The sequence below is a fragment of the Haliotis rubra genome, unplaced genomic scaffold (assembly GCF_003918875.1).
Source record: "Haliotis rubra isolate DU_JTF1 unplaced genomic scaffold, ASM391887v1 Scf65, whole genome shotgun sequence".
In the NCBI taxonomy this organism is placed as follows: domain Eukaryota; kingdom Metazoa; phylum Mollusca; class Gastropoda; order Lepetellida; family Haliotidae; genus Haliotis; species Haliotis rubra.
In genome coordinates this window covers 1468057-1480406 of record NW_025767357.1, presented here as the reverse complement: position 1 = coordinate 1480406, position 12350 = coordinate 1468057, and the positions used below count along the sequence as shown (strand labels likewise).

At 38.6% G+C, this 12350-nt stretch overlaps 1 protein-coding gene across 11 annotated transcripts in view; it reads right to left on the bottom strand.

The window, feature by feature from the left end:
• Positions 1–12350, bottom strand: part of LOC124257162 (rap1 GTPase-activating protein 1-like) — a 321814-nt gene that overhangs the window by 52803 nt on the left and 256661 nt on the right. The window contains exons 1-2 of one of the 11 annotated variants that reach the window (XM_046691177.1): positions 7588–7598; positions 4052–5425 (exon numbers count right to left, since the gene is read on the bottom strand). The exons of the other annotated variants lie outside the window; for them this stretch is intronic. Of the exons in view, the coding sequence (XP_046547133.1) occupies positions 4052–4068 (17 nt within the window). The 5' untranslated portion in view covers positions 4069–5425; positions 7588–7598. Of the gene's footprint in view, positions 1–4051; positions 5426–7587; positions 7599–12350 lie in introns of those variants that run through there. 11 annotated transcript variants of the gene reach the window in all.

The window sequence follows — 12350 nt, the reverse complement described above, 5'->3', positions numbered from 1 at the left end:
GCATCGGAATAAATTGGCTTAAAAACTCTATGAAACAAGACATTCAATTATCTTTTTTAAGGAAAAATAAAACCAATTCTTTCACAAATCTTTCAAATTTGCTCAAATTAAAAAACAAAGTGCCAAAGACATTTCCTGTGGCCTTGGATAGTAAACTCTCTTGTGCCAGTTGATCAGACGACATCAGACGACATCGCCAACAATGGATAATGCATTCCAGTAAAATTCTTAAAATTCAGCAATCTTCACATCAGCAGTTTTCCTAGCCATTTATACAGAATATGTCTTCACCAAGACTCAAAATAACACACTAACACTAATCAACAGCCTAAATGAGGGTTTAAAGTCAGAAACGTCATGCCAATGATGTCATATATATTAAACGTTTTGACAATTCACTATTGATTAACAATCACGGTCTGGATGACCATTATTTCATTTCTTTTACAACTAAATACTTGTTATTTTGTTTAGATTTGTTCAAAATTATTATCTGGTAAATCCAAATATCTATGATAACCATTATTTCATATCTTTTATAATAAATACTTGTTATATTTTTAGATTGTTCAAAATTATTCTCTGATAAATTCAAATTTGTAATATCTTTCACAAAGATATAAAATCAAAGACTATATTCAAAACATATTACAAAAGCAATGAGAACACACAGAAGGCACTCTCGGTGAAAACTATTACCGGAATTCAAATACCACAAATACAATGGATGAACTCTACCATTTCAACTCCATGAGGAGAATACCAACTTAGGCAAAACCTTACTTCATCAATCTGTGTAGAATATCGCATATCCCACAGGTAATCCCATGTTGACGTGACTTGCACACGCGGAAGGACCCTCAGTCAAAGGGAGCACTCCATGGACACAATAGTGGCATTTCCGCAGCAAACCAAGAAACTCTATGATCCGACTGTAGAGCCAAACAACTCCACCTGGTGGCAATCAGTGGCACTAGAAGCACATGTTCCTAACCCAGTTCATCCAGACCGTCATTGTTTAAAGATTTCGTTGAGCAAATTCAAAATATTATTGACATGTTGAGTGTTGGCTCACAACTGTCATGAGACCAAGGGCCACTGACTTGAATTTTGATACAAAAACATTTGAAGTTTCCTTTTACGAGTTTCATCATTTCGTTCAAATGCCAACTGCGTAAAGATATCCAGCTTTCAACCACGTCTTGGATTAAAAAAAATCGAAACCAGCAAAACAAGAAATATGTACATTTGTTTAGATCCAATTTCCATATCAGCACAAGCTGAAAAAAAAGAATCTTTATCTGATCCAACACAACTGAGAAAAAAATATGGAAACACCATAGTCTCAATTTCTTTAAAACCATTCATCCACTACGGCTATTTTCGAACAAAATGAAATTCAAATGTTACAAAAGCACTGTGATATAAAAATGTTAGAAAACCACAGAAATAAAACACTCAGAATAATAAACCCCTCCCTTGCCACCCACAAGTGTACAAAAATTGAAAACAACTCTCCTTTCTTCTGCAGTCCCTTGCTCGGATATCAACAGATTGTGGAAAATATAATCCGATATCAAACCATTTTCAGAAATCCTGACAAAAACATCAAAGAGTTGAAAGGAAAAGTCGCGAGACCAATGATTTCCTCCCATGAGGCCAAGGAAACCAAACCCGGTCACCTAGTTTGAAAACCATTCCTCCTCCACTGAGAGCGAAGTAAACTCTATCCCACTCTTTTAGAGTAATGTTTCATGAAAATATGTAATATTAACAGAGTAATCTGGCAGTGAAGAATTGGTTGTTTGTCTCACACTTCCAGCTCCAAATGTAAACTGTCAGGATTTGACACATTTTGAAATGGTGATTAACTAATGGGGAGTGGGCGAGTGAGTTTAGTTTTATACCGCAATATTCCAGCTCTATAGCGGCTGTCTGTAAATAATTGAGTCTGGACTAGACATTCCAGTGATCAACAGCATGAGCATCGATCTGCGTAATTTGGAACCGATGAAATGTGTCAACCAAGTCAGCGAGCCTGACCACCGATCCCGAAAGTCGCCTCTTACAACAAGCATGGGTTACTGAAGCTCAATATTCTTATATATAAACCCAGATCTTCACAGGTCGATTAACTAATGGAGTATATCTGGTTCAACTGCATCCACTGATGACAGACAACCTGATTGGCCAAATATGTTTGTGGCACTGCATTTGGATACCATTAATTTGGAATATTTCTTATAATGCCCCTTCAAATATGAATGATATAAGTATAGGGCTTGTTCTCTAATAATATCAATGATTCAAATTCACCTGACATTAACAAGGATCCCGATCCGTTCCACTAAGCAATCTTAGCATTAAGGTGAGGTGAAATTAGGTTAACGTCGTGGTTGAGAATATTTCGCTCAGATGTGCATGTGCATGCGTGTGTATGTGTAGGTGGGGCTGCTTGTACTAGCCCAGACTGAAGCTTGTTTTATAGTGCTAGCCCACTGAGATACCATGCCGCAGTGAAGCATGAATATCCCACTCAGACACATTATACTGACTCCGAGCCGACCAGTCCTTGTTGTACCAGTAATGCCGAACGCCAGGCAGGGACCAACAAGTACCATATTTTAACGTCTTTTGGTATGACGCGGCCAGGGATCGAACCTGTGACCATCCGCTCTCCGGGCGGACGCTCTAACCACTACACCATGGAGGCGGTCTCTTAGCATTAAGACACTACTGTTATAAAGATATCTTCACATGGTCATAACTCCTATATCTCAACACAGACTTATGACAAAGATAGTGCCAAGACGCTTGTCTTTTGACAGAGGAAATACTGTTTATACATTCGAGGAAGCAGTATTATAGAGTAATATGGAGTACATACTCACTATACCTTTTACTTTTCTTGATCTGTTCCTGGCATAAATTAACTGTTTGAATATCGCTCTTTCAAATGTGTCTCTCAAGGTAATTGTGCCATAAATGCTATCATGTTTAGAACCTCTGCAAAAGTTTAGTATGTCAGACAAACAACCAAACTGATATCTCTGTTTGAGGGCTCTGTATATATGGTAAACAATTTACAGGAGTGTGTATTTGTGCTAAGTTTTATGCACATGAGATAGGTATACCTATGAAAGACTTGAGATAAGATATATGACACTGCTCTGTTCTTGAGACCAGCTATATTATGAAAATAATCTTAGGGGTCATATTTCACTTTTGAAGATTTTTATCTGAACTGTAGATCGATACCAGACGTAATTTCATGTCCTGTTTCAACCAGACACCAACAATATGGATATAGTGGGTATGAATCGCTTGAAATTAATTCAACAATAACATCATATTTTCCCACAGGTTCGCAAGATGTGGACTGAAAATCAGCCATGCACGACAATCAACAACTAACTCAATGTGAATTTGTTCGTTCAAGGGAGATAACTCTTGTAGATTACAAGTTTGAGGTGGCAAAACCCCTTCTGTTGGCCCATGTCACCTTCACACAGTAACCCCGTCCTCCATAAGGCATAAATAGTTATCAATAGCCTAACATGACCACAGTTGCTCAATGGATGTCCACAGTGAAAATTAAAGAATGTGATAATTTTTCAAATGAAGTTAACAAACAAGTATCAAATAGGGGCAAATCAAGGATTCAAACCTGCTATTCACATCCTGTATTGATCCATGGGACACAACTCTGTACAACTAATTGCACAGCCAGGTGACGGTCCCAGCCAACAACAACATCACTAAATGACTAGTTGGGAAACTGAAATATCCTTCAATCTGTCCCACACCTGGCTTTTTATCACAAAAACATGTTTCAGATAAATACTTATTCCAGAAAAACGGAATCATTTACAAACACACAAAACCTAAGTATCAAGGGAAGCAACCATTTTGTTCATTTAGTGAACAACCACTAAAATGTTACATATTTATTCAGCAAAAGTTTTAAGACTGAAGTTGAAGGTTTATGAGTTTAACAATCATTAGTTTATTGGTACAGATGTAGCATGAATAAATATCCAGCTATACTCACAACTTGGGCCTCTTCATTCTGACAGGGTGATAAACGCAGCTGTAGAATCCAGATAAAACCTTTTTAGCAAATATGGTGGGAGTTTGTAGTCTACTCAGTGTCAATGTCTCACTTTGTGCTGATTCAGCATAGATTCCATTTCACACTTTTTCTTGAGTTTGATGATATCAAATCACTTCATGAAATATTCCAGTGTTCCACCCAAAAACACTCCAAGTCCACCTAATCACATCCACAAATCAAAATTATCCAAATGCCAGAAATTGGAAAAACAACTCCTGAAACTATCAAAAATTCAAGACAGAAATGATAAAGATGTCCAATTAAACAACTAACCCAAAAAGTGGAAAAGAATCACAGATCTTGATTTCACAAAAATTAATCACAGCGCAAATAAACTATACATCCGCGCCTCCAGGCTTCCATCAGTCAGTATCTGCATTGTTGGTCCTTCTGTCTGCACGTGTCAGTAGTGACCACATAATCCTGTTATGTCAACACAGAGATAGGTTGTCCACACAAGGGAATACACCTGTCCACAGCTGTGTCTTCTACAGTCAAATCAAGGAGTTCCTTCCGTCGCCGTCACACTCAAAATGGATACATCCACTGAAACTGCGATCCTATGTAAGCTTCGCAGACACGGTTACATTACTCATCCCAAATGAGCATCTAACTCACTTCTATTTTTGTTTTGACATCCAAAATTTCAAAATCGCAGTTTTGAACACGTCAACAGAATGTTGAAAGATTTAGTCAATAGAAAAACTAACTGTACTTCAACGAGCTGATGAAAACATCAACACAACAATTATCCCATGTTACAAGTTTCCCGTCAAACAGCAACACAAACTCTCAGAGTAGTTTCAAATACTTCTCCTCATGAATATCGTGGGATAATTACGTATTCCTTGAATATATCTCACAGTATCACAGTAGATATTGTCCCGGTATCACCAAACAATGGATAATCAAGCAGCCAGCAGAGAATGAAAGTTTATGGAACTTGTTCTGCTTGTATATCAATCTTTTCAACAAGAGTCTCAGTCCAGGATTCAGCAGCGTGATCAAGTGCACAGATGACGCACTCTGCAGGTGTTGATAAGTGGACTAGCAATAATCAGGTCGGTACATTAGGGGGTAAACGTTACCCCCTATCTCAATAGCTGAGAGGGTTGATCAACATTGGTTCAGATACAAGTACTGTGTGACAGGTTCACTGAAGGAAAAGAGACACACTGTCACATCTAGGCCGTCAACTACATGTGCCCTATGCAAATACCACCCTGGCTAATCAAATTAAGCAAACCAAAATATTGGAGATGTAATTTTTCTAATGTAATTGGATGATAAAAACAGATCTGAATTGAAAAACTGAATTAAAAAATTCACTCACTTCTGACATCAATGACATAAATCATGCAAATATGTTCTCTTAAGTTGGACTAATTGCTCTTTACAGATGTGGTATATAATAATTGTTGTTCTCAATTTAACATGATGAGAAATAAATATGACATAAAGAGATGATTCTTACCATTTCATACGAAAATGAAATCTATTTCATGTTACCCTTTGTAGCACCATATACAAATATGATACTCATATTCAAGCAAGAATTACAATAATAACAAAAATCCATCAAAATCAACCTTATCCAAAGGAGATGGCAGAAAACACAAAAATAAATCCTCAAGACAACGAATCTCACAAATGTAAAATTCTCCCCTCACCAACAAGCCTCAGTAAAGTTATGCCGATCTGTTCATGAAACCAACACAACCCTTATCAAAAGCGGGTGATTACGAATCGGTTACAGATAATTCCATGCTGTGTTGAACAGTAAGCGCCCCATGTACATAGCCTTCAGAACTCTTCAGGCATGGAGATAGAAAAACGCTCTACTACTGAAGTGAAAGCATTGCTGCGGACAGCATGAGAAAACTATTGGAGTGTGTTGGCGGGTGGTTAGGGCATGTGATTCATTCTAAGACCTCTCAACGATGAGACGCTATGTACTTCCTTGAAAAGAATGTTCTTTAGAGAGGCAGTGACTGATATCTCCGAGGTGATGGGTATATATGAGAAAATGGTGGGAGAATGAAAAGCTTTACAAATATTATGAGAAAATGTTGGATTGGATGACTTGGGTCATGTGAATCACAAAAGTAATTTAACAGTTGAACAATGTGTACCACCCCTACATCAAAGTCTATCTATTCTTGAAAGTGAGAATACAAAACATTTTTAGTGTGTGATAATCCTGTGAACATTTGACATTAATGGCTGAGCAGCTCCCTTGATAAAACATGTAATTAAATAGGAATTCATACTTCCTCAAATAATTCTCACGAGAGAAAAATGTGGTTATACTAGTATATATATATATATATATACATACAATGGTACCCTTGTATGAAATGATATAAATTAAATATAGTTGGAATTATTGACACAGTAAATATAACAAATAGCAGATTGTCATAACTGGTTGTGACGAAAGAATAACCATCACAACTGGCTTCTTTTAGAATGATTAGGAAAAACAACACAATACATGAACTGACTGACTGAGTTTGGTTATACGCCGCTTTTAGGAATATTCCAGCAATATCACGGCGGGGGACACCAGAACTGGGCTTCACACATTGTACCCATGTGGGGATTCGAACCCGGGTCTTCAGCATGACGAGCCAACGCTTTAACCATTAAGCTACCCCACCGCCCCTCACAATACATGAACATGAAGAGAGACAGGAATATTTAACACACAGTATCGCATTCATAACATGGCCCTTTATAGATAAGCAAATGTCTATGACTGGTCCTTCCATGAAAGTATACCATAGTTGTATTATGCTACAAAACAATTGTCTGATAACTGGACATATCCTACACATGGTATTAAAGAAGGGTGTGATATCTGGACATATCCAAGCTATGTTATTAAACAAGGGTGTGATAACTGAACATATCCTACACATGGTATTAAAGAAGGGTGTGATAACTGGACATATTCAAGCTATGTTATTAAACAAGGGTGTGATAACTGGACATATCCTACACATGGTATTAAAGAAGGGTGTGATAACTGGACATATCCAAGCTATGTTATTAAACAAGGGTGTGATAACTGAACATATCCTAGACATGTTATTAAACAAGGGTGTGATAACTGGACATATCCAAGCTATGTTATTAAACAAGGGTGTGATAACTGAACATATCCAAGACATGAAGCTCAAAGAAACAAAACATTTAATTAAAAAAAACAGCACAAAATGTTCAACATAACCACTAATGTGTAATGTTCAGTTTCCTAAGTGAAAATAGACATTGAGGTGAAAAAGTCAGAAGAGAAACAGGAGTGTGCGTATCAGTCTGACATTAATGCCTGACCTGTCACCCTAAGTTGCTCCACATGGCCAGCCTGGGAACAGGGAGGTATCACTTTAAGGTTGTACTTGAACACACTGGTTAACTGCACTGGAGATAGAGCCAGGGTGTTAAACATACGATACCACTGACCTACAAACTTCACTCCCCTTGCCCTAATAGCTTACTAAAGAATGGGGAAATGCACAAGGAGGAAAAAGTAAGGGCATTGCCGAGCCCATGTTCATGCTTTGAAACTCAAATATTCTTCAGAAGCCCAGGACCAAATCTTTCACCAGAACACAATCTTCATCTTTTTCAACAAATTCTTTTTCTTTTAATTTAAATGTTTGCAATTGTCCCAGGATTAGTTGCCTGATGTCAGGAAATTCAGAAACATGTGATCCAGGAAATGTATTATTTTAATGTCAACACAGAGAATACAAGTTCCCCCTAGTGGATGTAAGGACCACTGGCTGAATACAAAAGGAGACAGTTGAACAGACTCTCCAAGGATTTACGCTCTTCTATGGTTTAATTCAGACGAATGTAGACAACATCATTCCCCAGCGACTCAACGATAGCGGAAGTTGGCCGCCATGATAGATTTTCCGCAATTTTGGAAAAACTGAAATTTTTGCCGATTTCAGGGTTTTGACGGTGACTGTCTTTAAAAATCTTCTTCTCCAGAACGGCATATAGTACGATCGTGTTCAATACGCCGTTGGAAAGCCCATACTCTGGACTACTTAGTTTGCTCAAGGCATGTCGATATCGTGGGAATGGTTTTGGAGTTGTCGTCCTTGGAAGTTGGTGATTTTCTAAGACGATTTTCATAGGGTTAAGAAAAAGGTCTCAACTCTCGAAAAATCTATGTATTCCATTTTTCTAAGTACCATCCTCTAGGTAATTGGATAGGAAACATTTTTGCTTCACATCATGGTTATGAAAAAAATCAATAATAACGCCACCATTACGACACAAACACAGCCTTCGCGATTTTGCACATTTCCGCACTTTTTTTACGGTGCCTGTGTTTAACAATCTGCTGCTCCTGAACGGCAAATAGTACAATAGTGTTCTATATATCGTTTCAAAGCCCACACTCCGGACTACTTAGGTTGTTGAATGCATGTCGATATCTTGAATAGTGTCGGAGTTATTGCCCTTGGAAGTTGGTCAATTTTTGGCGAAAGGCATTTTTATAGGGTTCACAGCTCTGCGAAGACACACTGGATTTCATGTTTGAAGGTACCAAAATGTAGACAATAAAATGTAGAACAATTTTGCTTCACATTATTATTATGTAAAAGTCAATAGTTACGCATACAATTACGCCACAAACAGTGAGGGACATGAGGATTTCAGCATTTTTCAGTTGGGACATAACTAACTGAAGGAAGCAGCGAGTGTTGCTAGATTTTACTGGCGCTTCCTTCAGTCAGTTAGTTAGTTATCTCATCTCACAGGAAGCGCCAGTAAAATCTAGCACTGCCCACGTCCTGGTTTACCAGTGCCCACAGAAATAGTTCCCTTTTTAACAGTAACTCCGTTGTTCTTAGGTCTACATTCAAAAGAGTTAGTGTTCTGGAATTGGAAGGATATAATCTCTCCAGAGGCATGTCCTTTGCTGTGCTTGGCTGTGCGTTCCTGTTTGTTTTTCTGCAGTTTGTGTCGCCTTCATAACATATTTCTTTATGCTATGACTGAATATCAGCCTGAACCGGTCTGTTAATTTGGTTGCCTGTTTTTTTTTTTACGCTTTCTAGCCCTTCAATACACTTCAAACACCCGTAACTCCGAGAGTTAAAATGGACGCTCCAGCTGGCGTTCAAAGAAACGCTTCAAGTAAAGGCAGCCACGGGGGGTGTATGTGGAAGTCTGAAGACCGCCAGTATTGCCCTGGAGGCAATCCTAGTTAGGTCTTCAGACGAAAGTCTGGAAGACCTACTGTTTTTACCCGAATTATTATTATTATTATTATTATTATTATTATTATTATTCCAACCGTTTTTGTGACAGCTCTACTGACCTAACCGCTTGGTCGATTTTCATGAAACTTTCAGGGATGATAGCCTGTGTGCTGAAATTGATACATAGTCGAAAAAATCCCGACTTCCTGCTTCCGGTAAGGGCAGACAACCCAAAATGTCGAAATCTTTGCATCTGAATAACTCAAAAACTATAAGAGCTAAATTGACCAAATTTTCACTCAATGTAGACAACATCATTCCCCAGCGACTCAACGCATAGCGGAAGTTGGCCGCCATGATAGATTTTCCGCAATTTTGGAAAAACTGAAATTTTTGCCGATTTCAGGGTTTTGACGGTGCCTGTCTTTAAAAATCTTCTCCTCCAGAACGGCATATAGTACGATCGTGTTCAATGCGCCGCTGGAAAGCCCATACTCTGGACTACTTAGTTTGCTCAAGGCATGTCGATATCGTGAATGGTGTTGAGTTGTCGCCCTGGAAGTTGGTGATTTTCTAAGACGATTTTCATAGGGTTAAGAAAAAGGTCTCAACTCTGGGCGAAAAATCTATGTATTCCATTTTCTAAGTACCATCCTCTAGGTAATTGGATAGGAAACATTTTGCTTCACATCATGGTTATGAAAAATCAATAATAACGTCACCATTACGACACAAACACAGCCTTCGCGATTTTGCACATTTCCGCGACTTTTTACGGTGCCTGTGTTTAACAATCTGCTGCTCCTGAACGGCAAATAGTACAATAGTGTTCTATATATCGCTTCAAAGCCCACACTCCGGACTACTTAGGTTGTTGAATGCATGTCGATATCTTGAATAGTGTCGGAGTTATTGCCCTTGGAAGTTGGTCAATTTTTGGCTAAAGGCATTTTTATAGGGTTCACAGCTCATGAAGACACACTGGATTTCATGTTTGAAGGTACCAAATGTAGACAATAAAATGTAGAACAATTTTGCTTCACATTATTATTATGTAAAAGTCAATAGTTACGCCACAATTACGCCACAAACAGTGAGGGACATGAGGATTTCGCATTTTTCCAGTTGGGACATAACTAACTGAAGGAAGCAGCGAGTGTTGCTAGATTTTACTGGCGCTTCCTTCAGTCAGTTAGTTAGTTATCTCATCTCACAGGAAGCCAGTAAAATCTAGCACTGCCCACGCCCTGGTTTACCAGTGCCCACAGAAATAGTTCCCTTTTTAACAGTAACTCCGTTGTTCTTAGGTCTACATTCAAAAGAGTTAGTGTTCTGGAATTGGAAGGATATAATCTCTCCAGAGGCATGTCCTTTGCTGTGCTTGGCTGTGCGTTCCTGTTTGTTTTTCTGCAGTTTGTGTCGCCTTCATAACATATTTCTTTATGCTATGACTGAATATCAGCCTGAACCGGTCTGTTAATTTGGTTGCCTGTTTTTTTTTTACGCTTTCTAGCCCTTCAATACACTTCAAACACCCGTAACTCTGAGTGTTAAAATTGACGGTCCAGCTGGCGTCCAAAGAAACGGTACAAGTGAAGGTACCCACGGGGGGTGTATGGGGGAAGTCTGAAGACCGCCAGTATTGCCCTGGAGGCAATCCTAGTTATTATTATTATTATTCCAACCGTTTTTGTGACAGCTCTACTGACCTAACCGCTTGGTCGATTTGCATGAAACTTTCAGGGATGATAGCCTGTATGCTGAAATTGATACATAGTCGAAAAAATCCCGACTTCCGGCTTCCGGTAAGGGCAGAGAACCCAAAATGTCGAAATCTTTACACCTGAATAACTCAAAAACTATAAGAGATAAATGGATCAAATTTTCACTCAATGTAGACAACATCATTCCTCGTCGATTCAACTCATACCGGAAGTTGGCCGGCAGGTCAAATTTTCCGCTATTTTGAAAAAACTGACATTTTTGCCGATTTGCACGATTTGACGGTGCCTGTCTTTAAAAATCTTCTCCTCCAGAACGGCATATAGTACAATCGTGTTCAATACGCCGTTGGAAAGCCCATACTCTGGACACCTTAATTTGCTCAAGGCATGTCGATATCTTAAATGGTTTTGGAGTTATCGCCCTTGGAAGTTGGTGATTTTTCTAAGACGATTTTCATAGGGTTAAGAAAAAGGTCTCAACTCTGCGAAAAATCTATGTATTCCATTTTTCTAAGTACCATCCTCTAGGTAATTGGATGGGAAACATTTTGCTTCACATCATGGTTATGAAAAATCAATAATAACGTCACCATTACGACACAAACACAGCCTTCGCGATTTTGCACATTTCCGCGCTTTTTGACGGTGCCTGTGTTTAACAATCTGCTGCTCCTGAACGGCAAATAGTACAATAGTGTTCTATATATCGTTTTAAAGCCCACACTCGGACTACTTACGTTGTTCAATGCATGTCGATATCTTGAATAGTGTCGGAGTTATTGCCCTTGGAAGTTGGTCAATTTTTGGCTTAAAACGCATTTTTATAGGGTTCACAGCTCTGCTTAAGACACAATGGATTTCATGTTTGAAGGTACCAAAATGTAGACAATAAAATGTAGAACAATTTTGCTTCACATTATTATTATGTAAAATTAAATAGTTACCATACAATTACATACAAACAGTGAGGGACATGAGGATTTCGCATTTTTTCAGTTGGGACATAACTAACTGAAGGAAGCAGCGAGTGTTGCTAGATTTTACTGCGCTTCCTTCAGTCAGTTAGTTAGTTATTTCATCTCACAGGAAGCGCCAGTAAAATCTAGCACTGCCCACGTCCTGGTTTACCAGTGCCCACAGAAATAGTTCCCTTTTTAACAGTAACTCCGTTGTTCTTAGGTCTACATTCAAAAGAGTTAGTGTTCTGGAATTGGAAGGATATAATCTCTCAAGAGGCATGTCCTTTGCTGTGCTTGGCTGTGCGTTCCTGTTTGTTTTTCTGCAGTT